General features: G+C 43.7%; 1 protein-coding gene across 1 annotated transcript in view; it reads left to right on the top strand.

Moving 5' to 3' along the window:
* Positions 1-25,681, top strand: part of VPS13C (vacuolar protein sorting 13 homolog C) — a 388,870-nt gene that overhangs the window by 191,567 nt on the left and 171,622 nt on the right. The window contains exons 38-45 of the mRNA XM_040343051.1: positions 2,485-2,635; positions 2,733-2,812; positions 3,964-4,023; positions 11,193-11,361; positions 11,524-11,640; positions 12,638-12,741; positions 18,836-19,003; positions 23,333-23,637. Of these exons, the coding sequence (XP_040198985.1) occupies positions 2,485-2,635; positions 2,733-2,812; positions 3,964-4,023; positions 11,193-11,361; positions 11,524-11,640; positions 12,638-12,741; positions 18,836-19,003; positions 23,333-23,637 (1,154 nt within the window). The remainder of the gene's footprint in view (positions 1-2,484; positions 2,636-2,732; positions 2,813-3,963; positions 4,024-11,192; positions 11,362-11,523; positions 11,641-12,637; positions 12,742-18,835; positions 19,004-23,332; positions 23,638-25,681) is intronic.

Here is a 25,681-nt window from a genome sequence, read left to right as displayed (position 1 = left end):
CAATAAATATCCCCCAAAAATATATAAAAAAACATTTTTTTCCCTCAGTTTAGGCCGATACGTATTCTTCTACCTATTTTTCGTTAAAAAAAATCGCAATAAGCGTTTATTGATTGGTTTGCGCAAAAGGTATAGCGTTTACAAAATAGGGGGTATTTTTATGGCATTTTTATTAATATATTTTTTTTACTAGTAATGGCGGCGATCAGCGATTTTTTTTTCGGTACTGCGACATTATGGCGGACGCTTTTGACACATTTTTGGGACCATTGGCATTTTTATAGCGATCAGTGCTATAAAAATGCATTGGATTACTATAAAAATGCCACTGGCAGTGAAGGGGTTAACACTAGGGGGCGGGGAAGGGGTTAAGTATGCCTGGGTGTGTTCTTACTGTGGTGGGGGGGTGGCCTCACTAGGGGAAACACTGATCCTCGGTTCATACATTGTATGAACCGAAGATCAGCATTTCCCCTGCTGACAGGACCGGGAGCTGTGTGTTTACACACACAGCTCCCGGTCCCCGCTCTGTAACGAGCGATCGCGTGTGCCTGGCGGCGATCGCGCCCGCCGGGCACACGCACAGGAGTCGGGGGCGCCCGAGCGCCTCCGGCGGCGCGCATGCGCCCCTAGTGGCCGCTCGAGGAGCGGACGTATAGCTACGGGCTCTCGCCCAGAAGAGCCGACCTGCCGCCGTATAATGACGGTGGCTGGTCGGCTAGTAGTTAAATCCTGTCCTCCTTGCCATTCTGCAGCTCTGTCCTTCCATTGTTTAGCTCTTCTTGTAATTCTTAAAGTGGAGGTTTACCCTCAAAAAAAATTCTGACATCACACGGAGTCGCGCCATCCTACCGACAGAATGCCGGTGTTTTTATTTTTTTTCAGGACATACCTCGTTATCACGATTTTGACCTCACGGTGATCCCGCGAGAGTGGGCGTTCCCAAGCACTGCCTGTGATTGACAGGCTTCCGAACGGCGCATACTGCGCGTCACAGGCTGCCGAAAAAACCCGACCGTCGGTGCGGCTCTATACGGCGCCTGCGCACCGACGTTCGGGTTCTGTCGGCAACCTGTGACGTGCAGTATGCGCCATTCGGAAGCCTGTCAATCACAGGCAGCGCTTGGGAACGCCCACTCCCGCAGGATCGCCGTGAGGTCAAAATCGTGATAACGAGGTATGTCCTGAGAAAAAAAAAAAACACCAGGATTCTGTCGGTAGGATGGCTCGACTCCATGTGATGTCAGAATTTTTTTTAAAGGGTGAACCTCCACTTTAAGCATCAGAGTGACAGTACTGATGGTCTATACTGCTTCACAGCCAATAATCAGAATGAAAGTGAATCTGAGTGGTGGCTGTCAGGCGGGACAGTTATTTCTAAGTACACTTTCCACCTTCTGTAAAGCCACAGAGGTCCTCCTATAACCCTGGAATATACAGTACTTTTATACAGTGCCCCGGCATAATCTGTTGTCGCTTTGGTAACCATTGCACTGTCTATCTCCCAATGTCACTCTGTCGCATCCTGTATTCCACACTAAAATGTGGACATCTGTCTTCACACAAGTTTGCAGTAAATGGTCTGGTCATGTCTACCAAGAGCTTTTTGCTGCCTCCCTTTTGCCAGGGTTGAATTGCTCATGTCAGTAGACATTCTGAGTACAGGAATGAATGTTCTAGCACCTGATCTGTGGCAGGATGTGGCCTGGATCCACAGGATGTCAGGGGATTATGTTAATATCTCAGCGCAGTCCCCAGAAATCCAGGACTTTTTGGGAGGTATAAAAGAAGAATCGCATTTAGAGAATACATTACTAAACGATACTGCTGTACAAGTTTGCATTCCCTGCATTAAAGCGGTTCTCCACCCTAAAGTGGAGTCCCGCTGATCGGAACCCTCCCCCCCTCCGGTGTCACATTTGACACCTTTCAGGGGGAGGGGGGTGCAGATACCTGTCTAAAGACAGGTATTTGCACAAAAAGACGCCCAGCAGCCTACCTGGGTTAGACTGGTGCCTACGTCCTCCGGGCATTCCGTCACATCCCGTCGCCCCCCCCGTTGTGTGCTGGGAACACTCGGCTCCCAGCACACATCGGGAGCCAATCGGCGCGGCACGACTCGCGCATGCGCCGTAGGGAACCGGGCAGTGAAGCCGCATCGCTTCACTTCCTGGTTCCCTCAGCGTGGATGGCGGGGGGAGCAGCGATCGCTCGTCCTCTGCTGCGAACGGCGCTGGACTCCAGGACAGGTAAGTGTCCTTATATTAAAAGTCAGCAGCTGCAGTATTTGTAGCTGCTGGCTTTTAATATTTTTTTCCCATGGCACATCCGCTTTAAGGTAAAAAACATCACACTAACTATCCACCCCACTCCACAAAAACTTTTGCACAGAGCATGTAAGTATAACATATTTGTTGTTTTTCTTCTTACAACAAAATGATATACTTTGCAATCACTTTAACTTTTGTTGTCCTCTCTCCCAAGGTTATTGTACAGTTGATGAGGCAAGCAAGAGGTTCCCCTCTGCATGTTGTCCAGATTTCACAGCTTGGAGCAGAGACAAGAGTAGGGATTCATGAAATGATAGCAACAGTATATCTTCGAAAGATCAGTATGACTTGCAATGACTTCAAGGGTGAGTTTATTGACACTGACCTCTTTTTCTATTGTAGGATGATTAATGCCTAAATTTGTGCATTTCTTAAAATGTTACCATTTTTCTAACAATATAGGTCTGGATGGAGGGCCACTTCTTCTTGTTAACTCATCGGATGACACAAAAGAACACCTTTTAAAATTGGAATATGTGAAGGTTTGGTGGTCATCTCTGTTTGTTTGGGTGGAAACCTGTTATTATTATATAGAATGTATAGAGCACAGTTTGTGCATCACTTTACAAGATAAAAGGAGACAATACAGTTACAATATCATTTAAAACAAGATGGTTAGGAGGGCCCTGCTTGTGAAAGCTTAAAGTGTTACTAAACCCAGGACCCTGCATTCAATATATCGAGTTTTCCCACAGTACACAGAACATGGAAATGCAATTATTTTGGCAAATATAAACTGCTAAATTACCTTTTCTCATCAGCAGTATATAGCAGTCTTTTGAGTGTCTGGTTAAAACTTGTAGAAGGCGTTTTCATTCTCCCATGATTTTCCTATGAGTCTGCAGGACCCTCTTTCTGGACAGTGCTGATTGGCCCTGTGCTGATCACATGCACTCTGTCAAGAAAAAAAAAGCTCAATACCAATACACACCAAAAACTGAGCATGTCCACAGCTCTGTAAATATCATGAAATATATTGGAGTCAGTGGATGGAGGAGATGATCAGAGGAGACAGGATCACATAGCCTTTATACACAATGCAGAGGATTAAGCCCTTCCACAGTGAGTATAACAAACATGCTTTACTGCATATACAGACTCATTTTTTACTGTTGTGGGTTTAGTAGCACTTTAAGGTAGAATTCCAGGCTTTACTTAACTAGTCTTAAAAACGCTCCCCACCCCCCCCCCCCCCCAAACACCTATGTTGGCTAATCTGTGTTGGGTAAGTATAGGCATCTTTGTTATGTGATCCAGTTCCTCTGTGTCAGCCAGTGGAAGCTGCAGTGGAGATGAGAGAGTGCTGACAACAAATGGACCATAGGAGCCTATAGATGATGACGTGGTTCCCAGACATAACCAGCCATTGTCAAGAGCTTTCTCCTCTAGCATGCAGCTGGTGCTGACTAACACAGGGGAGATCACGTGACCGGACCAGAGTGATCTTAATATAGGTAAGTATATAGATCTTTATTGCACAGGTTGGTTAGCATAGATGTTAGGAAGGTGGAGAGAGCATTTTTGTTAGTGTAAACTGTGACTTTGCTACTTATTTAAGTTCAGTTTGTTTTATTTATATACCCCTAAACATTTTTAATCCTAGATATCTAAATTGATGCTATCTTCTCCTTAGGCTGATCGTAATGGGCCAGGTTTTAAAACCATTCACAACAATACTGTTCAACGCTTGAGTGTAAGTAAATGCAACTTTTTTTTTTTTTTTTTTTTTGTCAACTATGGTGAAACTTCAAATTATCTGATTTTTTTTTTTAAAACGGATTTTGAAACTTATTGTTATTTTCAACTCTTCATCAAATTTCCCCAGACGTCTTCCAGGACAGCCCTTGAGAGATGGAGTCCCTCCCATCGACTCAGGAAACACATTGCCAACAGTTCAAAAGGCGGCCCCTCAGGTCCCTGGTCAGTCATTGTGTTTCCTCCATCGGAGGAACAACACTATAGGACTTAATCTCTCAGGGGCTGCCTGCAGGGAAAAGAGAGGCTGCATAGAGGACTGGGTCCCTCCTATCACCTTCTTAGAAGTCTCACCTTCTTGGTGCTGGGCTCGGGTACCATCCAGCAATACTGGAGCAGACCCGTTTTTCCTCCTCTTCCCGGTGCCGAGGTGACCAGTGGGCAGAATGGCGCGGTTCCGATCAGGAGTGGGTGAGTGGATCATCATTTCCTAGCTCTTCGCCGCAATCCCGGTGGGGTTCGGAGACGCCGTCACGTCATTTCTGTCCGGAATCGCGTCATCTCTGTGCGCCGAGACTTCCGGTTCCGAGTCTCCCGACGGCGCGTGGGGTAGAGAAAAAGCCAGCGCTGGGCCTACAATCCCTGACCAGCGTCCAGCAATACCGGACTAGTGGCGGGATATGGAGGAAGGGGCCACCATGGAGGCTAATCCCCAGGATACTCCGGAGGACGTAGGCACCAGTCTAACCCAGGTAGGCTGCTGGGCATGCCCTGCATTGGGTTGTAATAGGCTAGGTGTGGTGGCTGGGAGTTGCTCCATGGGGGGTCACTGTCCCGGGGGAAACAATAGCAGTGGTGGCAGCACGGGTGTCCCTTAAAGGGGAAGGTCTGCTTTTTAAAAGTATCCGTCTCATCCAATATAGGCTAAGGAGGCTTCAAGGGAGGACAAGTCAGGCCGCAGGAAGTGCCCTAATTGTGGAAGCAAATTATCCTCAGGCTATGACAAGACCTTATGCAGGCAATGTATTGCAAGATTGTTGAAATCTGAGGCAGACTCCCGCTTGGCCAAGTTCCTGGGCTCATTTAAGGAAGAGATGGCATCAACTTTTAAATCCCTTAGGGACTTAATTTCAAATGTCAACTTGTCTGCTTCCACGAGTATTGTATTGTAAGCAACATTTTCCCCTTCACCAACCCTCACAATACCTAGCTCCAGGGAGCCCCGTAGAGAAAGGGAGCATAGCCCGGGTTAGTTAGGCCTGAATCTTCTGATTCAGAACAGGAGGAAGATCAGGTCGCAGCTAACAGGATCACAAAATATAAATTATCTATCGAGGAGGTAGATGAATTACTAAGTGCTATCTATGATACACTGGAGATTGAAGAGGAAGAAACTCAATTATCCAGGCATGACAAAATGTATGCTGCCCTGGGAAAGAAAAAGGCCAGAGTGTTCCCTATTCATGGTGTGCTCTCTGATCTGGTTCGCAAAGAATGGGCTGAGCCGGATAAAAAAAGCTTTCTTCCAAAACTCTCTCAAAAGAAGGTTTCCCTTTGACGAGAACCCAGAGGCAGTCTGGAACAAAATCCCAAAGATTGATGCCCCTCTGTCTAAGGTATCTAAACAGTCGGACCTGGCCTTTGAAGATATGGGTCATTTAAAGGACCCAATGGATAGGAAGACTGACATTGTCCTAAAAAGGGCCTGGTAAGAGATACGCCGTCGTATCTCTGATTTGCGGCGTCGTATCTATGCATATCTATGGCGCTTCCGTCGATTTACGCGAGGAATATGCTAATTAGGTAGATACGCCGATTCACAAACGTACGTACGCCCGGCGCTATTTTGTTATGTCGTTTACGTTAGGCTTTTTCGGCGCAAGTATGCTCCTGCTCTTATGAGGCGTACGCAATGTTAAGTATGGACATCGTTCCAGCGTCAAATTTTGACATTTTTATGTCGTTTGCATAAGTCGTTCGCGAATAGGGATGTACGTAAGTTACATTCACGTCTAAAGCATTGACGATTTGCGGCGGAAATTTGAGCATGCGCACTGGGATTTTTTCACGAACGGCGCATGCTCCGTTCACAAAAAACGTAAAATACGCAGGGTCATGTTAAATTTGAATAAAACACGCCCACAACATCCCCATTTGAATTAGGCGGGCTTACGCCGGCCCACATACGTTACGCCGCCGTAACTTAGGGCGCAAGTTCTTTCTGAATACGGAACTTGCGCTGATCTTTCTGAATCCAGCCCACAGTAATCACACCTCCTTGAAGTTAGTGACCACAGAGAGAAAGCTCCCAGCACTGTGGTTATCAAGAAATGGACAACCAGGAAGTGTGGAGCTCAGAGAAGAATTACAGCAACTTGAGAGCAAAAACGAACAATGAGGACATGAAAACAGCACTGCATTAAGGTAAAGGAAGCTATTAGGATAAAAAAATGTTTTCCTTTACAAACCCTTTAAAGAACTTTCTTCCCCAGTGGGAAAAAACAACCTTGAACAAATTTGTTCCTAAACATCATCAAAAGGTTAAACCCTGGAATTCCATAAAAGTTTCTGGTGACAAAATTACCAAGTCACTCAGAGAAAGCCAAGCCTTTACCCTTATTAATAGGAGACATGGAGGACCAAGAAGTATTGACACCAGTGCCTATTCACGAACAGGGGGAGGTTTCTACTCGCACATTTTTGTAGTAAAAAAGTTCAGACTGATTATGAACCTCCGACCCCTGAATCTCTCCATCCGTTAGAAGAGATTTTGGATGGAGTCGATTTATTCAATAAGAAATCTTCTTCAAAAGGAAGTATTCAGAAATTCCTTTGCATGGCGATTCAAATGGATTCAGAGATCTATCACTTTCAGTGCAGAGCTCTGCCCTTCGGCCTGTCGTCGTCTCCAAGGATTTTTTCAATAGTTCTTGGGAAGGCACTAGTCCCCTTGAGGCTTCAGTCAGTCTCAATCATACCATACCAGGATGATTTACTTCTTACAGCCCATTTAGAGAAGCAACTCTGCCAAGATCTAGAATTGACACAACACAACCTGAGATGCTTGGGCTGGATTGTCAGTCTAGAAAAATCCAAGACAACTCCAACACAGAACATTCAGTACTTGGGTTACAAAATACTATCTGTAGAACAAAAGATAGTTTTACCGGAAGAGAAGATATCCAACCTACATCAAACCTTTCTTCAAACCAGTTGCTATTGCACAGTAAGGGAGGTCATGTCTGCAGTTGGTCTGATGACGGCAGCCATCCCAGCTGTGCAATGTGCCAGGTTCCACCAGAGAGAGCTACAGAAATTTCTGTTGGAACAAATGAATAGAAAAGATCTGGAAGAATCTCTATCGATCCCCAACAAGGTGAAACGTTCGCTCTGGTGGTGGAAGGACAATAAGGAACCTAAACAGAGGGGTTCTCTGGGTCCTTCCTATCACATCCACTCTGACCACGGATGCGAGCAGTTGGGGCTGGGGAGCCCATCTCAACACCTGGGCACAAGGCAGGTGGACACCAGAAGAAGAAAAGTGTTCTTCCAATTGGAAGGAGTTAACAGCAATTCTAAGGGCTCTGCTAGCATTTCAGGACAAGCTGCAAGGTTACCACCTTCAAGTCCGATCAGACAACATGACGGCAGTAGCCTATGTAAACAAGCAGGGAGGGACCAGAAGTCATCGTTTGATGTTGGTGGCAAAACAGATGTTTCAATGGGCAGAAGTTCATCTAAAGTCCATCTCCGCGATACACTTAAGGGGCGAACAGAACAACACTGCAGACTAATTGAGTCGACAACTAGTTTCGAATCAAGAATGGTCACTACATATGGAAGTCTTCAACTTCATAACAACTCACTGGGGGATTCCAGAGATAGATTTGTTCACAAGCAGGAGAACGCAAAAGTTCCCAATTTTTTCTCTCTATGCCCAGGAGATCATCCCTGGAAGGTAGATGCATTACAGATACCCTGGACCTTCAATCTAGCCTATGCATTTCCAACACTTCACCTCATTCCGAGAGTATTAGCCAAGTTTCTGGCAGAGGAAACATGTCTAATACTGGTGGCACCCTTTTGGCCCAAGAGACCTTGGTTTACAACATTATTAAAATTAACAGATCAACCACCTCTGAGGCTCCTGTCACAGGGACCCCTCCTGCATCCTCAAGTATCTATGCTAAAACTCTCAGAATGGTTACTGAGGAAGAGATTCTAAGGGACAAAGGGTTATCGGAGAAAGTGATTCAGACCCTGCTTCAGAGTCGAAAACCAGTCACTCAAGCTATCTACCATAAAATTTGGAAAAAATTAAATTCCTGGTTGGCGGATCAGGAAAACCCTAACAGATCTACAACAAATATCTTGCAGTTTCTACAGAACGGAATAGACAAAGGGTTAACCCTGAGTACTATTAAAGTACAGATAGCGGCACTAAGTGTATATCTAGAAAGACGCTTGCAGGAAGATCCTCTAATTTCCAGGTTCTGTAAAGCAATCACTAAACAAACCAACTAAGCTCAAAGTAAATCCAACTTGGGACTTGTCAGTCGTCCTCAAAGCCTTCTTGGGAACTCCATTTGAACCTATCTCAGAGGCCTCTTTAAGACTACTCACTTTCAAGACCGTGCTCCTGGTGGCAATCACTTCAGCCCGCAGGGTCAGTGAAATACAAGCTCTCTCAATTAGAGAGCCCTTCCTTCAAATCATTGAAGACAGAGTCATCTTAAAAAAAGATCCTGGGTTCTTGCCGAAGATAGCATCCAAATTTCATAGGTCCAAGTCCAAGACATTATTCTTCCTTCTTTTTGCCAGAATGCCTCTAATGAAAAAGAAATGCAGTTTCATCTATTAGATGTGAGAAGGTGTATTCTAGAGTACTTAAATGCAACTAGGGGGTAGATTCAGAGAGGAGTGTGCGGGGTCGTATCTATGCGCCCGATTCATAGAATCAGTTACGCATAGATTTCCCTAAGATCCGACGGGCGTAAGTGTCTTACACCGTCGTATCTTAGGCTGCATATTTACACTGGCCGCTAGGTGGCGCTTCCGTATATTTACGCAAGGAATATGCAAATGAGCTAGATACGCTGATTCAGAAACATACGTCCGGCCGGCGCATTTTTTTTCGTCGTTTACGGCTTTTTTCGGCGTATAGTTACCCCTGCTATATGAGGCATATCCTATGTTAAGTATGGCCGTCGTTCCCGCGTCGAGTTTTGAAAATTTTACATTGTTTGTGTAAGTCGTTCGCGAATAGGGCTGGACGTAATTTACGTTCACGTCGAAAGCAATGACGATTTTGCAGCGGAATTTCGAGCATGCGCACTGGGATTTTTTCACGAACGGCGCCGTTCGTAAAAAAACTTCAAATATGCAGGGTCACAGTTAATATACATAAAACACGCCCACATCATCCACATTTGAATTAGGCGGGCTTACACCGACACAGATACGTTACGCCGCCGTAACTAAGGGCGCAAGTTGTTTCTGAATACAGAACTTGTGCCCTAAATTACGTTGGCGTAACGTATCTAAGATAAGTTATGCCGGGCAGATAGACCATTCTATCTGAATCCAGCCCAAATCTTTTAGACTGGCAGATTCTTTGTTTGTACTTTTTTCTGGACAGCGTAAGGAACAAAAAGCTTCCAAGATCACTATAGCTAGGTGGATCAGGCTAGCTATAGCAGAAAGTTATACAATTCTAAATAAAGATCCTCTTGGGGGCGTTAAAGCCCACTCCACAAGGGCACTTTCAGCATCCTGGGCAGAAAAAGCTGGTGCCACCCCGGAGAAGATATGTAAAGCAGCCACGTGGTCAAGCTTCTCCACTTTTACGAGGCATTATAGACTAGATTTTAAGGTCCAGCCAGGATCAGGCTTTTGGGAGGAAAGTCCCCCAAGCTGTGGTCCCACCCTAATCTGGTGAGTACTTGGGGATCCTCTCAAGGGCTGTCCTGGAAGATGACTGGGGAAAACTGGAGTTAGTACTCACCAGTAACTCCTTTTCCAGTAGTCTTCCGGGACAGCACAATCCCACCCTTTAAGTTATGTTGATGCATTGACATGTTTAACTATTGTGGTTATATTATTCAGTTCCATCCTTCGGTTCTTGGTAAATGACTGACCAGGGACCTGAGGGACCGCCTTTTAAACTGTTGGCAATGTGTTTCCTGTGTTGATGGGAGTGATGGGAGGGACTCCATCTCTCATGGGCTGTCCTGGAAGACTACTGGAAAAGGAGTATTAACTCCAGTTTTTAGTAGCGGTTCACACCGGATTCGCACAGGAGCTGCTCCGCATTCCTGTGCGATTCAGTGCAATTTTTTTACAGCCAGCTGATTAATTTGAATGCTGTGAAATCAAATTGGATCACACCAAAAGTAGTGCATGCGCTACTTTTAAAAACTTACAGCAACCGGACCGCATGGTACTGCTGTACCATGGGATCTGATGCAGGCAAACGGTCTACGTTTGGGGTGTCGTTAGGAATGCATTGACACCTACAGAAAATGGTAACACCCAGTGTGTGTGGTATGCTAGACACAGGATGTGGGTTTTCATGCATTTCGGTGTGAATGTGCACCTAGCCCTGTGCGTTAAAATTCCAAATGTATTAAGAATTTAATGTTGCAGAAAGTTTTTCATTTTTGGGACACTGGTTTTTCAAATTTGGCCTCTTAGTTACATGCTCAATATATTTTAAAATCACCACTCCAAACGATTTTTTTTTTTTTTTTTCTAATTTCGTACTGTGGCAAAGGCTTATAACCACTGTCAGGCTTGTATTTGCTGTAATCATTGAAGAGGCTTTTCCCTCTCTTCCTGTTGGGATGGGAAAATCGCTCTAGTTGGGAACAGACCAAATATTTTTTTTGGTACTCCTAAGCATAGTAGTCTTTTCTTTTCATAGGTTATAAATTATGTGGTGATTGTCTCCATACATTTAAAATGTTTCTCTTGAAAAACTTGCCCAGTCTGCTTTTCTTTAAACTTTGTGTTCTTGGGTTGTAATAAATTGTTTAGTAATTGATGGGTTAAATGTTTAGTACAAATATCCTAACTTTTTTTGAAATGTTATATTTGTATCTGTGAAGTAAGGTATCTGAATTTGCAGTAGTCGCTCATATATATATATATATTGCTGTCCTTTGACAGGCTTCCATGACTTCACTTGACTTAACTCTTCACACTCAAGCCTTGCTTTCCCTATTGAATTTCTTGTCTGCTGCCATCCCATCCGGTGAGGCCAGTGTGGCTGAGAGAACCAAGGAATTGAAGTCAAGTTTGGGAAGACGGAAGAGTATCAGCACCAAGCCTGATATTGGTAAGTCTAGTACTACAGCAATATGTGGTAGGGCTGAGGAAAGAAAACTGGGGTATTAAATGTAATTCTTATACAGAAACTATATACTTCTTTATTTAGGTATTTATTGCAGCGCACAGTTAAAGAGCTGAAGTAACATTGATGTATTTTGTGTTTTTTCAGCTGTTCCTGGCTCAACAGAGGAAGATATTTTTGACATGAAGCTTTCAGCCACATTAAATGCCTTTAATGTTTTTATTTGTGATGAAACCTGTAACATTGCTGATATTCGGATCCAAGGTACGCCTTTAACAGCTGCCTAGTAGTAAATGTATAAACAATGGGTATTGTCAGGTCAGAGTTGTTTGCTGGACACTGCGGTATGTTCCTTAGTACAAAGGTAAACTATGCTTCCTAAAGTGAACCTGTACCCAGACTAATGTATTTACATATTCTAAACAAGCAGTACAAGCACTTTAAAAACAGGCCCATCTCTATTTCTATGAACATCGGTGAAAAATAAATATTCAAATTTCACTTTTTTGTTAGAAATGTTTTGATTACAACAGAATTTTATTATATGAACCCTACATGTTGTAGCTAAACCATATGTACATAATCTTTTCTTTTGGATGATCAAGTTTACTAATGTTTTTTGTAAATCTGGCTGTACTGTTGAAGCAAAGGATTTCAGTATTTTTTTCCCAAAAACATGTTCTTTCTTATTCAAAAAACCATAGGCCAGCCCAGGGCTTACACTTACTACCAGCATGCACAGCAAGGTTGAGCACCCCCAGGATGCTTGGCTGCAAACAAGTGAATGCTTATGTATTATTTCAAAAAAACAATATGGAGCATGTAGTAACCAGTATGCGACCAGGCAAAGTGTATATTTAACTTCAGTACAAAGTAAAATCTTCTTGATCTCGGTTATATTTAACTTTGCACGTTATTATTTCTTTGAACTGACGCACCCAAGTTTAATGCGCTTTGCACTTTAGCATGCTGTTTGAACTACTTGCACAGATTATTAAATATTCTATATAACTAGACATGCAAAACCAAATCACAAGGCTCTTATTGCCTTTTAAAACATCACTATGAAATGTCCCAATAATTGCATTATGTGACATAATAAAGTAACTTATTTTTTAGTCTACAATGCAATGTCATAATTACTCACTGGGTTGTGTAAACCGCTAGAAATCATTGTTATAAGACCTGTTCATTTATAGAGGCTAAGGTCTCACATATGCCACAGTGTGTTATTGCTCAAATTGATTTAATTTGCTCTTAGGTATGGATGCATCTTATGCTGTGCAGGCCAGTAAGAAGGATCTCTATGCCCATCTTCGAGATATTGTAGTCATCAATGTTGATCCAAAAACAATCCACCGTAAGGTAAAAGAACATCTTTAAGAAATGTTACCTGAACGTCATACTTGTATCTTGTAAGCTTTCGGACAGGTACAACATTAGCATGCTTTTCTTTAAATACGTTTTCTCTTATCGTCAATGGACGGACACAGCTCCTTAAATCTTGACAAGTGGGTTATGTTCCCTGTTTACAGGAGAGGACTAGGCAGAAACATGTTAGATAATTAAATACATGTTACATTAACATAGTTGAACAGCCCCGCGGTCCCTCTAGACATCTAGAGGGGCGGTCCCTCTAGACATCACCCTCCTCACTGCAGCATGCAGCCTCAGTTTCGTTCTGCCTAGCAAAGGAGAAGGACATATGGCTCCCTTTGGGCCCAGCGCCCTGAGGAAAATTTTTTATTTTATTTTTGTCTTTTGACTTCTGTCAACTGTCGGCTGAGAGACAGGCTGGATATTATAGATCCTTGTAGTCTTCTCAGTCCGGCCAGCTAGCGTGAGCACACCTTTGCAAAGAGGCTGGGTCTGCCACGTTATCCCCTGGGGAATGCTCCTTTATGGAGCCGCTGACCAGATACCTGGGTCAGTGCAGTATAAGGCATTATGGGTGCGCTTCTCACTGCTGTACGGGACGGTATTTGCTGTAATCATTGAAGAGGCTTTTCCCTGGGAAAATCGCTCTAGTTGGGAACAGACCAAATATTTTTTTTGGTACTCCTATGCATAGTAGTCTTTTCTTTTCATAGGTTATAAATTATGTGGTGATTGTCTCCATACATTTAAAAATGTTCTCTTGTACTTTGGAGCAATGCACACTGGGATATGTCCACGGACGGCGCATGCGCCGTTCGTTAAAAACGTCAATCACGTCGGGTCACCAGTCATTAACATAAAACACGCCCCCCTGTTCCACATTTGAATTGGGCGCACTTAGGCCGGCCCATTTACGCTATGCCGCCGTAACTTAGGAGGCAAGTGCTTTGTGAATACAGCACTTTCCTCTCTGACTATGGCGGCGTAGCGTATATGCGATACGCTACGCCACCTCAAAATTACGCCGACATACCTGAATCCAGCTACCTGTGTGTGTATTATTTAGGGGCAACCCTCCCAGGCCGTCAAAGGCCCAGCTGGGGGTCTAATCCGTCCCTGTGTGCGTAACCAGATCACGCCGACACCCAAGACCTGCCACTGTATGTAGCCTTCCCTCCCTGTCTCTAGGTTGGGGGGCGGCTTGCAGGTTCACAATTCGGTGAAACCTCCCTGCTCTCCGACCAGTGGGTCTGGGAGGTGGTCTCTTCGGAGTACTAGATAGGGTTTCCTCCTATCCACAGAGCAAAGTTCTTTACTCGTGTCTTCCTCTCCCGGCCCGTCTGTCTGTCTTGGGCAGTGTGGGACTTGCTAAACTGCGGGGTAATTTTACCTTTTCTGCAGGACGAGAGGTTTTGGGTTTTCTAAAGGCCTCAGGCCCTGAATACCTTTGTGAACGTCGGGTAGTTCCGCATGGAATCCATTCGTTTGGTAGCTGCGCTCCATCCGGGGGATATCCTGCGTCCTCGGACATCAGGGACGCATACATGCGTGTCACGTTTTGCGCATGTCACAGTGTTCTTTCTGTGCTTCATGGTGAGAGAGGGCTCCCTGTTGATCTGGCGTCAGCACCATGGGGTTCCAGCTAGGAGCTCGCACTTATCCTAACTTGCTTTGCCTCGTTGGCTACTTGGACGACTTTCTTCTGAGAGCAGCTTCTGTCTCAGACCTAGTGAATGTGTTATTCCCATTCAGACTCTCCAAAGATTCGGGTGGATGTTAAACATTTGGGCCAGAAGGTGTAGCTCAGTGGCAGCAAGCCTGCCTTCCATGTGTGCGACCCAGGGTTCAAATCCTGGGCATGCTAGGTTCCGACTCAGTGTTGGAGTATCTAGGCGAAGGTCTTTCTTCCCCTGGAGAATTTGCAGACGCTTCAGTCTGTGGGGAAGGTATTGGCATCACGCAATTGGTCTTCTCTCCGGGCACCTGCTGGTCCGGGGCCTGTGGGTAGCCTCCTTCGAGGCAATACTGTATGCCCAGTTACACACGCGGGTTTTCCAGGACTATCCAGGTGGTTAAAATCGCTTGTCTGAAATCATCAGATTCCGGTGCGCCATCTACTCAGAGTCTTTCTGAGTTGGTGACTCTTCGGTCCGGGAAGTTGTTTCTTCCTTTCAGTGGTCGGTGTTTACGACGGATGCCAGCCTCAAGGGCTGTGGGGGCACCTGGGGGGTCCTGTCGGCTCTGAGTCGCTGGACTTGCGTGGATCTGCAGCCACACCTCCCTGTATGTGCCCGCTCTCGTCTGGTCTTGTCTGGTTACCCAGGATCGGGCCTGGCTAGTGCCTAGGTGAGAGACCGCCTGGGATTACCAGGTGCTGTGGACCCTGTCTACCGTTCATTGTCCTACTATTTTAGGTGATCAGGCTATGCTTCTCCTCGTGGTCAAGGAGGTTGCAAGGTCTCCACGGCCATGGCTTCCGTCTACCTTCAGGTACACCAGCAGCTGGACTACTGTAGTCGCCAGATGCTGGACCAGGGTGACTGGTCTTTGTGCTGGGGTGTTTCGGCTCCCTTGCAGGTAGGTGAGCATCACAGGGCATGGATCTCCTGGCCGATCGTCTCCACGGCAAGGGTGTCAAAGTTAGTGGCCAGGTCAAGTGATCTGGTACAGACGCTTCAGTCTCCTACGGAGGTTGCTTTTCATACCTTAGGCATGGTACATGCTTCGCGGGTGTGCCACCCTGCTTCGGCTCTGTTTCGGAGATCTGACTTTCTTTTGTGTCGGTGTCTAGTCCACAAAAGGGCCTGGTGGTCTCGTCGACCACCATTTCTCAGTGGATCAGGTAGGCTGTCATACAGGCCTATGCTCCTAAGGGGCGGGCCCCCCTTTCCGGTCACGGCCCTTTCGACCAGGGCAATGGTGCTTCCTGTTTTTTTTTTCGACATCATGTGTCAGTCTCACAGGTGTGCGAGGCGGCGGCTTGGTCGTATGTTCACACCTTTTCCAGATTTTACAATGGTTGCTGTGAGTGCATCTCCTGATGCTTCTTTCGGGCCGCTAGTTTTTGCAGGCGGCTGTTTAAAGTTGCACCTACTCCGTTTTATTTTTATTTTGTACAGGGCCTATCAGACCCCAGAACTGTTGCATTAGGTAGACAGGCGAGAAAATTCTGAATGTGCAAGATGCACTCAATCTCCTGGCTCCTTTATGCTCCTCTTCTGGAGATGCCCAAAGCTATTGCGATACTGGAAGGAAGTTTTAGATTAGTTCAACTCTGTAGATAGTATTCTGCTGACACCAGATTCTGCTCTCTGCCTTTTAGGATATATAGATTTTAATGGCCTGAATCATGGTCAGGCAGTAGCTATTTTTAGAGCATGTAAGCTGATAGCCTCTCATTGGGTTTCACTGAAACTTTCTACCCTTGCTGACTGGATTTGGGAAATGGATAGATATCTAATCTGGTATCTAAAATACACTTATACTCAACATAATGCCTTTCAGAAGTTTGAAAAGATATAAAGAAAATGGACAGATGCATTATTTTCTAATTTTAATTTTCATCCATAATAAAGTTTGGGCATGTTTTTAGTGGAGAGGGAGGGATTTATATATATATATATATATATATAATCTATAGCATTTTTTTATGTTTTCTGAATATTTTAGAATATTTGTGAATTTTCTTGTAAAACTATCAAATTTACAGATATTAACCACTTGCCAATCAGCCGCGTCATTATACTGTGGCAGGTTGGCACAATCCCATGAACCGTCGTAGCTGTATGTCTGTCCCTTTAAGCAGGATAGCAGGCACGATGACCACCGGACACAATCGATCGCGGGTGCGAGAGGCAGAACAAGGACTTATTTGTGTAAACACACAAATTCCTGTTCTGTTCTGTGAGGAGAGAGAGATTGTGAGTTCCTAATAGCTAGGAACCACGATCTCTCATCTCCTATGGTCAGTCCCCTCCCCCTACAGTTAGAACACACACGGGGAACACAGTTAACCCCTTGATCGCCCCCTAGTGTTAACCTATTTCCTGCAAGTGACATTTACACAGTAATCGGTGCACTTTTATAGCACTGATTGCTGTATAAATGCCAATGTTCCCAAAAATGTGTCAAAAGTGTCCAATGTGTCCGCCATAATATCGCTGTCCTGGTAAAAATCGCAGATCACCGACATTACTAGTAAAATTAATAATAATAAAAATGCCATAAATCTATCCCCTATTTTGTAGACGCTATAACTTTTGCACAAACCAATCAATATACACTTATTGCGATTTTTATTACCAAAAATATGTAGGAGAATACATATCGGTCTAAACTGAGGAAAACATTTGCTTTTTAAAAAAAAATATATATTGGGGATAGATGATATAGCAAAAAGTTTTTTTTTTCAAATATGTCGCTCTTCTTTTGTGAGGTGATCAAATACAAAAAAAAGATGTAAATTTCATTTTTTTTCTTTTCTTTGCGTTATAAAATACCTTTAAAAATAAAACCTTAATAATAAAAAAAGAATATGTAACAACTGTTGCCACAATGCAGGAAACTACATTTGTTCTATTTGTAGTGTTGTGCTCTTCATTGTGAATGGCACCTCAGTGTATTGTACAGTACAGCCTAATGCACTGCAGTGCACCAAAATTCATATACCATGTGTTTTGGTGCTCTGTAATATTAAAAAGGGTCATGTGTGTGTGTTTTTTTTTTTTCTCTGATCTGACGTGATGCGTTGGGAGTTTATTAATGTCTTAACACAACACATGTTGACGCATGCCATTACATGCATACTTTGTCTATTCAGTGTAAAGAACAAGGTTTACTTGTTAGCCTACCATCTTACTGCTGAAACGTATGCTCCCCTGCTGCTCTGTTCACCCACTAGAACCCTGATGCCGCGTACACACCTTCACTTTATGCAATGGGAAAAAAACGACGCTTTCTGTGAAGTAAAAAACGACGTTTTTGAAACTTCAATTTTCAAAAACGACGTCGCCTACACACCATCGTTTTTTCACAATGCTCTAGCAAAGCGAGGTTACGTTCACCACTTTTTTCCATTGAAGCCCGCTTCATAACTAGCTTCTGGGCATGCGCGGGTTTAAAAACGTTGTTTTAAACGTCGTTTTTTGCTACACACGGTCAATTTCTGTGACACAAAAAATTGAAGCATGCTTCAATTTTTTTTGTCGTTTTTCACAAGACATAAAACAACGTTTTCCCCCACTCAGGGTCATTTAAATTGACGTTTTTAAAAACGTCATTTTTTTTCATCACATAAAGTGATGGTGTGTACGCGGCATGAGAAGAAGCTACTGTGTAACTCTAGGGTGCATTTTTTTCTGCAGAGAATGTAAGGATGCCCAAAATCTTATTTGCATCTTATTGCAGACTTTTGATAAAATAAGTGAGCCAATCTCACAAGCAGGAAATATTTCTGGGGTGTGTTCTGTACACTATGGGCCAGATTCTCGTACATCCGCATATCTTTGCGTGGGCGTAACGTATCCGTTTTATGTTACGCCTCCGCAACTTAGACGGGCAAGTGCTGTATTCTCAAAGCACTTGCTCCGTAAGTTGCGGCGGCGTAGCGTAAATCGGCTGGCGTAAGCCCGCCTAATTCAAATGTTGGACAGGGGGGCGTGTTTTATGTTAATGTTCTGTGACCCAACGTGATTGATGTTTTTCACGAACGGCGCATGCGCCGTCCGTGGAAATCTCCCAGTGTGCATTGCTCCTAATACGCCGCAAGGACGTTTGGTTTACGTCCAGCCCCATTCACGGACGAGTTAGCAAACGCAAATTGAAAATGAAAGGTAATGTTTAATAATGTTCTATAATAATACGACTTGCCACAATTGTATATGCTATATTATTATTATTTTAATTTTTTGCAATATTATTTTCCCCACGAAAGTGGAGTTACCCTTAAAACTCAGTGCCAGAGTTGCAAGGCAAGGGAGCTAGTCACTTGTGCTGATATACATGTTGAATATATGTGTGGCTTGATTGTACTTATGTTCTTTTGCTGTTACATAGCCTAAACATTTTCATTTGACCTTCATAGGCTGTGTACATATTGGGAGAAGAAGTTTTTAGCTTGCAAATGACGTTGTTCCCAGATGCTACAGAAGGAGCTGCTTACACAGATATGTCTGCAGTAGATGGCAAGGTCTTACTGAGGGTGGGCTGTATACACATTGTGTGTTTATATAAGTTCCTCATGTCCCTCTTGGTGAGTATTCCTTGTGCTCTAATTGAGTATATTGGGTCTAATATCCAGATTTAAAGCTGAGCACCAGACTAGATGCTGAATACAAGTTTAAATGCATATTAAATGCATAAGGTGTGTGTTTTTGTTCATCCAGTCTTAAAGTGATACTAGTCTAGTTTTTATTTCTTTAAAAATAATAAACATGTTCTACTTCCCTGCTCAGTGAAATGGTTTTTCACAGAGCAGCCTAGATCCTCTTCTTCTTGGGTCCCTCACCACTTTAGATTACTTATACTAGTTGCATATTAAACAATGTATGCACCTAACACATTTATTGGTATCTTTCATGTGCCTTAAATTCAGCTTTGAGTTGAATTGTCCTTTGGCTTGTTCACTGCATTGTAGCATGAATAGGATGTGTATGACCCAACCCAACATTTATATAATCATGTTGATGTAACTTGATGTAGACACAGTTGTATGGTCATGTTTTTCAGTTCTGCCATACATGTTTGGGAGGGGGGGGGGGGTCATAACACGTTATAAATTATTAAAGGAGTTGTAAAGTCTCAATGTTTTTCACCTTCATAAGTAAGAACAAGCCGCACAAATAACGTGATAATTAAAACATCAAAACTAGCATACAAAATTATGACTAAGGCCCCGTACACACGATAGAATCCATCCGCAGATAAATCCCAGCAAATGGGTTTCTGCGGATAGATCCTATGGTGTGTACACGCCAGCGGATCTGTTTCCGCGGAGAAATCTCCTCTGGGATGGATTCCAGCAGATCGGATATTTGCTGTGATGCACAACAAATCCATCTGCTGGAATCCATTCCAACGGATGGATCCGCTCGTCTGTACAGACTTACCGGATCCATTCGTCCAAAGGGATTCCCTGCACGCGTCGTAATGATTTGACGCATGCGTGGAATTCCTTATATGACAGCGTCGCGCCCGTCGCCGCGTCATAATAGCGGCGACGGCGCGACACGTCATCGGCAGAGGATTTCCGCGCGGATTTCAATGCGATGGTGTGTACACTCCATCGCATCGAAATCTGCGGAAATCTTTGAGAGGATTTATCCGTGGAAACGGTCCGCTGGACCGTATCTGCGGATAAATCCTCTCGTGTGTATGGGGCCATAGTGCTATTGTGAGATTGAAATCACTTGAAGCGAATGGGTTACCCCATTCACAATATATTTCAATGAGTCCCAGTGAAAAAAAAAAAATGAAAAAATCAATGTCTTATTTTCAAAAACAGGAGGACGCATCAGATGGTAGTTTGGTGGCTGGAAATATACTGCTCTCCTTCAAATAAATGGTGACATCAAACCAAAGGGAACCACAGAATAGTGAAAAGATAGAAAGGAAATCGTCCACCTTCCAAACACACTGCCTCTTACCGAAAGGGAAGATCCCAACCAGAGATTCTCTGTTGGCGTGTGGCTTTCTACCCAGCCTAGGGGTCTATGCAGCAAGATATCCGGTATCCGATAGATCTCCCACCGCTCGCAGTTGATCAGAAATGATTAAGGCATTTAACTGTAACGGTTCAATATCTGCTTTAATGGAGATTGGGAAGCATGTTCATCGGGAGACATCAGATCAACTGCCAGGGCTTCTCTGTTGCCGTGATCCTCAATCACATGTCCCTCAATGTTATGCCAGGGTAGATGTCTTGGTCAACATTAAGATCCAACTGAAATGTGCTGAATAGATGGCAGATGCCAAGCCATGTAATGGCTTGGCATCTGCCATCTATTCAGCACATTTCAGTTGGATCTTAATTGAAGCAGATATTGAACCGTTACAGTTAAATGCCTTAATCATTTCTGATCAACTGTGAGCGGTGGGAGATCTATCGGATACCGGATATCTTGCTGCATAGACCCCTAGGCTGGGTAGAAAGCCACACCCCAACAGAAGATCTCTGGTTGGGATCTTCCCTTTCGGTAAGAGGCAGTGTGTTTGGAAGGTGGAGGATTTCCTTTCCATCTTTTCACTATTCTGTGGTTCCCTTTGGTTTGATGTCACCATTTATTTGAAGGAGAGCAGTATATTTCCAGCCACCAAACTACCATCTGATGCGTCCTGTTTTTGAAAATAAGACATTGATTTTTTCAGTTTTTTTTTTTTTTAATTTTTTGTTTTTTCACTGGGACTCATTGAAATATATTGTGAATGGGGTAACCCATTCACTTCAAGTGATTTCAATCTCACAATGGCACTATGTCATAATTTTGTATGCTAGTTGTTTTGATGTTTTAATTATCACGTTATTTTTCGCGGCTTGTTCTTACTTTACATTGGTCTTACTTGTGTGTGTCTCACATTTTAAGCTGCTTGCATATTTATTTTCTGTTTATACATTTGACAGCGCAGTATTACCAATTTTTTTCATTTTTCACCTTCATGCATAAAAAACCTTCTGTGCTGCAGCAGCCCCCCAGAGCCCCCCTTTTTATTAACTGCACCCGATCGTTCCAGCGATGAGAACGAGCCCAGCAGCTTCAGCCGCTGTTTCTGGTCCTCACTGTATTGATTGATAGCAGCAGGAACCATTGGCTCACACTGCTGTTGATAAAATACAGTGACATTGGAGCCAGGGGGCGGGGCCGAGTCCTGCCGTCTGTGTCAATGGACAAAGTAGCAGGACTCGGGAGGGTCGCCTGTATGAGTTTCCCCATGGGAAGCGTCTCTCCGTGGGGGCACTCAATGAAGAGGAGGAGCCTGGAGCATCGCTAGGGTACCACAGAAAAGGAGGATTGGGGGCGCTCTATCCAAAACCCTTGCACAGAGCAGGTAAGTATAACACGTTTGTTGTTTAAAAAAAACAAAACAAGCCTTTACAATCACTTTAGGGTTGTGTGACTACTTGTTTCTAAGTGTTGGTTGTAATCTGTAGGCTAAAGACATCAGCCTTAGACATAAAAATAAAGCATTGGATATTATTTGTTTAAAGGGGTTGTAAAAGTTATTTTTATTTTTTTTCCTAAACAGGTACTTTTAAGTACATTGTTGTCACTTACCCTTTCTTTCGATTTCCCTTCTAAATGTTTTTTTTTCCATGTCTGAATTTCTCACTTCCTGTTTCTCCTCAGTAAGCTTGCCCCCATCATCCGAGCTGTTCTGGCTGGGGGTTTGTCAGCCAGAACAGCTTACTGAGGAGGACCAGGAAGTGAGAATTTCAGACAATGAAAACAAAGACAAAAAAAGTTTAAGGGAAATCGAAGGAAAGGGTAAGTGAACCAACAATGCACTAGCATAAAGGAACCTATTTAGAAAATAAAAAATGGACCTTTACAACCCCTTTAATATGTTTTAAAAGCCAAAGAGTATACATATTTTGCTGGATTATTGGTTGCTATTTTGGAACATGTTTTGTGTGTATATCATCTTGTTGCAGTGATGATATAAAAGGGGGGTTGATTTTGGTCTTTAACACTTGATAGGCAGAGGTAAATCTTAAATATATTTGAGAAATGGAAACTTTTTAGTCAAACTCCAGGAAAATGCCTAAATACATAATATGGTGTGTATACATTTACTGTTTTTCGTGACAGGGTTTGTAACACTGTACAGCCAATATTGTGATTTACAATTTTTTCTACCAAACAGCCAAGACTGATGATGCATGTTGTTCCTGATAAAGCATTTCTTCCTCCTGGTTCAGCAATTCGGCTTTCAATGTCACTTCTCCACTTCCAGCCTCATTGGACAAAAAAAATCCATATTATCCCCACTATCCAGTATGCTGACCCAGGAAAAAGTCATATTAAACCAGCATAAGTGTCTGTAGATGTTGGACTGTAGTTCCAATTGAACTATTACGGGATTAATGCTTTCCATACAAGCACAGAATTTCGGCCGCTTGCGGAACTAAACAATTATTCGTCGGTCGAAAGCATATTGACCACTGACAGGATTAACCTGCTTCCATGGGCGTAGTGACCTTTGGATAATAATAAAAACATATATAAATTATACAACACAGAATATTCTGATTTTGATTACAACATACACATATATACACTTTAGTTAAAATGGTAAAAGTTCTCGCTTCAGATCCATCGACAGGCCCACGATCGCAATCGTCGGTAAAGTTGGGTCCCCTAACGGCACGATTGTCAAACGATCTTTCCGAAAACTACCAGTTTCGGCCGAAATTCTATGTGTGTATGGCCATCATTAGACTGCATTAAACAACAGCGTTTAAACAGCTTAATGCGTATAGCTAGTGGAAACTGATATCTAATTGGTTGCTGTCTCCAATTGCGGAATGTTATTAAATAGGCCAAGTAATGGTTTAGTGTTAATTTTTTGTTCATTTTGTTCACAGAATTTCTTTAACACATTCCAAACAGCTAAAGAGGCTGTTAGCACAGCAACAGCTCAAGCTGCGGAAATTGCTGCATCAAGCATGAAGGATTTGGCACAGAAAAGCTTCCGCCTTGCTATGGACATAGATCTGAAAGCCCCAGTTATCCATATACCACAATCTTCAGTCTCCAACAATGTTGTTATCGCAGATTTAGGCTTCATTAAAGTCCAAAACAAGTTCACCCTCGTTCAGGATGTCAGTTGTCCTCTTCCGCCGGTCATTGATAAGATGGATGTCCAGCTGACAGAGCTAAAATTATTAAGGTCTGATTATCCTATATGTTGCAGCTTACCAACCCTTAAAGCGGTGGTCCGCCCATCCCTGAAAAAATTAAAAGCCAGCAGCTACACATACTGCAGCTGCTGACTTTTAATAATAGGACACTTACTTGTCCTGGAGTCCAGCGATGTCTGCACCCGCAGCTGATGTTTCCATCAGCTGTCAGGTGCTGCCACCACCATTGCGGGCAAGGGAACCCAGCAGTGTAGCCTTACGGCCTAATGCCGGATACCCTACTGCGCATTGCGCGATGCAGAGCTAGATTCCAGCCATTTAGATTGATGGAGATTTAAAACCAATGCAGGTATGGTAGCCTAATGTAAATTTGTAACATGGTGTTATTATTTGAATTCATAAGTTAGTGCAAGAAATGTTCTATTTTTCTCTTCTCTCCTACTGGCCCAGCGGCCGGGAGGGAGCCGAGCTGCTGTCGTAATTCGATGCAGCGCGGACTCCCTGAAATGGGGACAGGATACCTGGCAAAGCCCTCTCTCAAAGGGTGCCAAACGTGGCACCGGAGGGGGGAGGAGACAAAAATTTGCGGAAGTTCCACTTTTTGGTGAAACTACACTTTAAACCGTAACTGACTCAAGTCAGTGGGGAAACAAAGCAAATACCCCGCAAACCGCATGCAATGCACGTACTTTTATCATCAAAAATTAAGTTAAAACAGACTGTAAGGAGGTGCTGCATCAATTCCTTGCCGCCTGTCGGTAGCCTCTGGAGCGTGATCTGAGCACGGATTGGGCTTCAGAGGCAAGTCTAAATCTACCCTTAGTTTTCTTTTTTAGGCTTTTGTCTCATTTTTATTTTTACCCATTTGACCTGTAATTTTTCCTGTCTTAGGGTGTCACCCCTCTGGGTGGAGGGACAACAGAGACGCCTTTGACAGCAGCTGGATGCTCTAGCACAGGGGTGTCAAACTCGGTTTCATTGTGGGCCGCATCAGCATTATGATTTCCCTCAAAAGGGCTGATTGTATCTGTAAGGTTAGAAGTCCAGTGCATCCCCTCCCCTTACATTAGATGTCAAGAGCCACCCCAACATCAGAAGTTGAGTCCCCCGACTCTCCCCTACATCACAGTGCACCCCCTTTCCTTATGCTGCTGCTGGAAAGAAGCTGGATGCATTGCTCGAAAGCAAAAAGTATAGGGTCTGGAGTAGGACCAGAGGAAGGCTGGAGCTCTCCTTCGGCTGCAGGAGAGGTGTGAGGGCCATATGAAATGACCTGGAGGGCCGGATTCGGCCCGCAGGCTTTGTGTTTGACACCTGTGCTCTAGCAGATTTGGATAGACTTGACTAACAAAGCTGAACTTCTAACATGTTTTTAAGCAGTTACAGCTTTTTTTCTCCTCCCTTTGGAATAAAGGTTTAACATAAATTAATAAAAGTTGACCATAGTGAGCTCAGCTGTCAATGTTAAATGGTTTGTCTCAACCCTCTAATTGCCACTTTTGCTGGGCAATTTGACCTGTCAAAGATCTGGAAAAAACAGACTTGCAGGCCAGATCAAGAGATGAAATTAAGAGGGGGAAAAATAGCCTAAGGCGCTAGGTTCCTGCTGTGGGTCCTCAACTGCCTACACAAAAAAAGGGATTTTTTAATACAGCTTACCTGTAAAATCCTTTTCTTGGAGTACATCACGGGACACAGAGTGGCATATTCATTACTATGTGGGTTATATGGAGTACCTTCAGGTGATGGACACTGGCAATCTCAAACAGGAAGTCCCCTCCCTATATAACCCCCTCCCATAGGAGGAGTACCTCAGTTTTGTAGCAAGCAGTATGCCTCCCAAAATGGTCCTCAAAAGAGGGGTGGGAGCTCTGTGTCCCGTGATGTACTCCAAGAAAAGGATTTTACAGGTAAGCTGTATTAAAAAATCCCTTTTTCTTTATCGTACATCACGGGACACAGAGCGGCATATTCATTACTATGTGGGATGTTCCAAAGCAATGCTTTAATGAGGGGAGGGAGACATCTTCCCAAGACAATGGGATTTAACTTAGAGATATACTCAAATAATAA

This window comes from Rana temporaria, chromosome 3, assembly GCF_905171775.1.
Source record: "Rana temporaria chromosome 3, aRanTem1.1, whole genome shotgun sequence".
Taxonomy (NCBI): Eukaryota; Metazoa; Chordata; class Amphibia; order Anura; family Ranidae; genus Rana; species Rana temporaria.
Note: the sequence above shows the minus strand (reverse complement) of the source record. Positions and strands in the feature narration are given on the sequence as shown.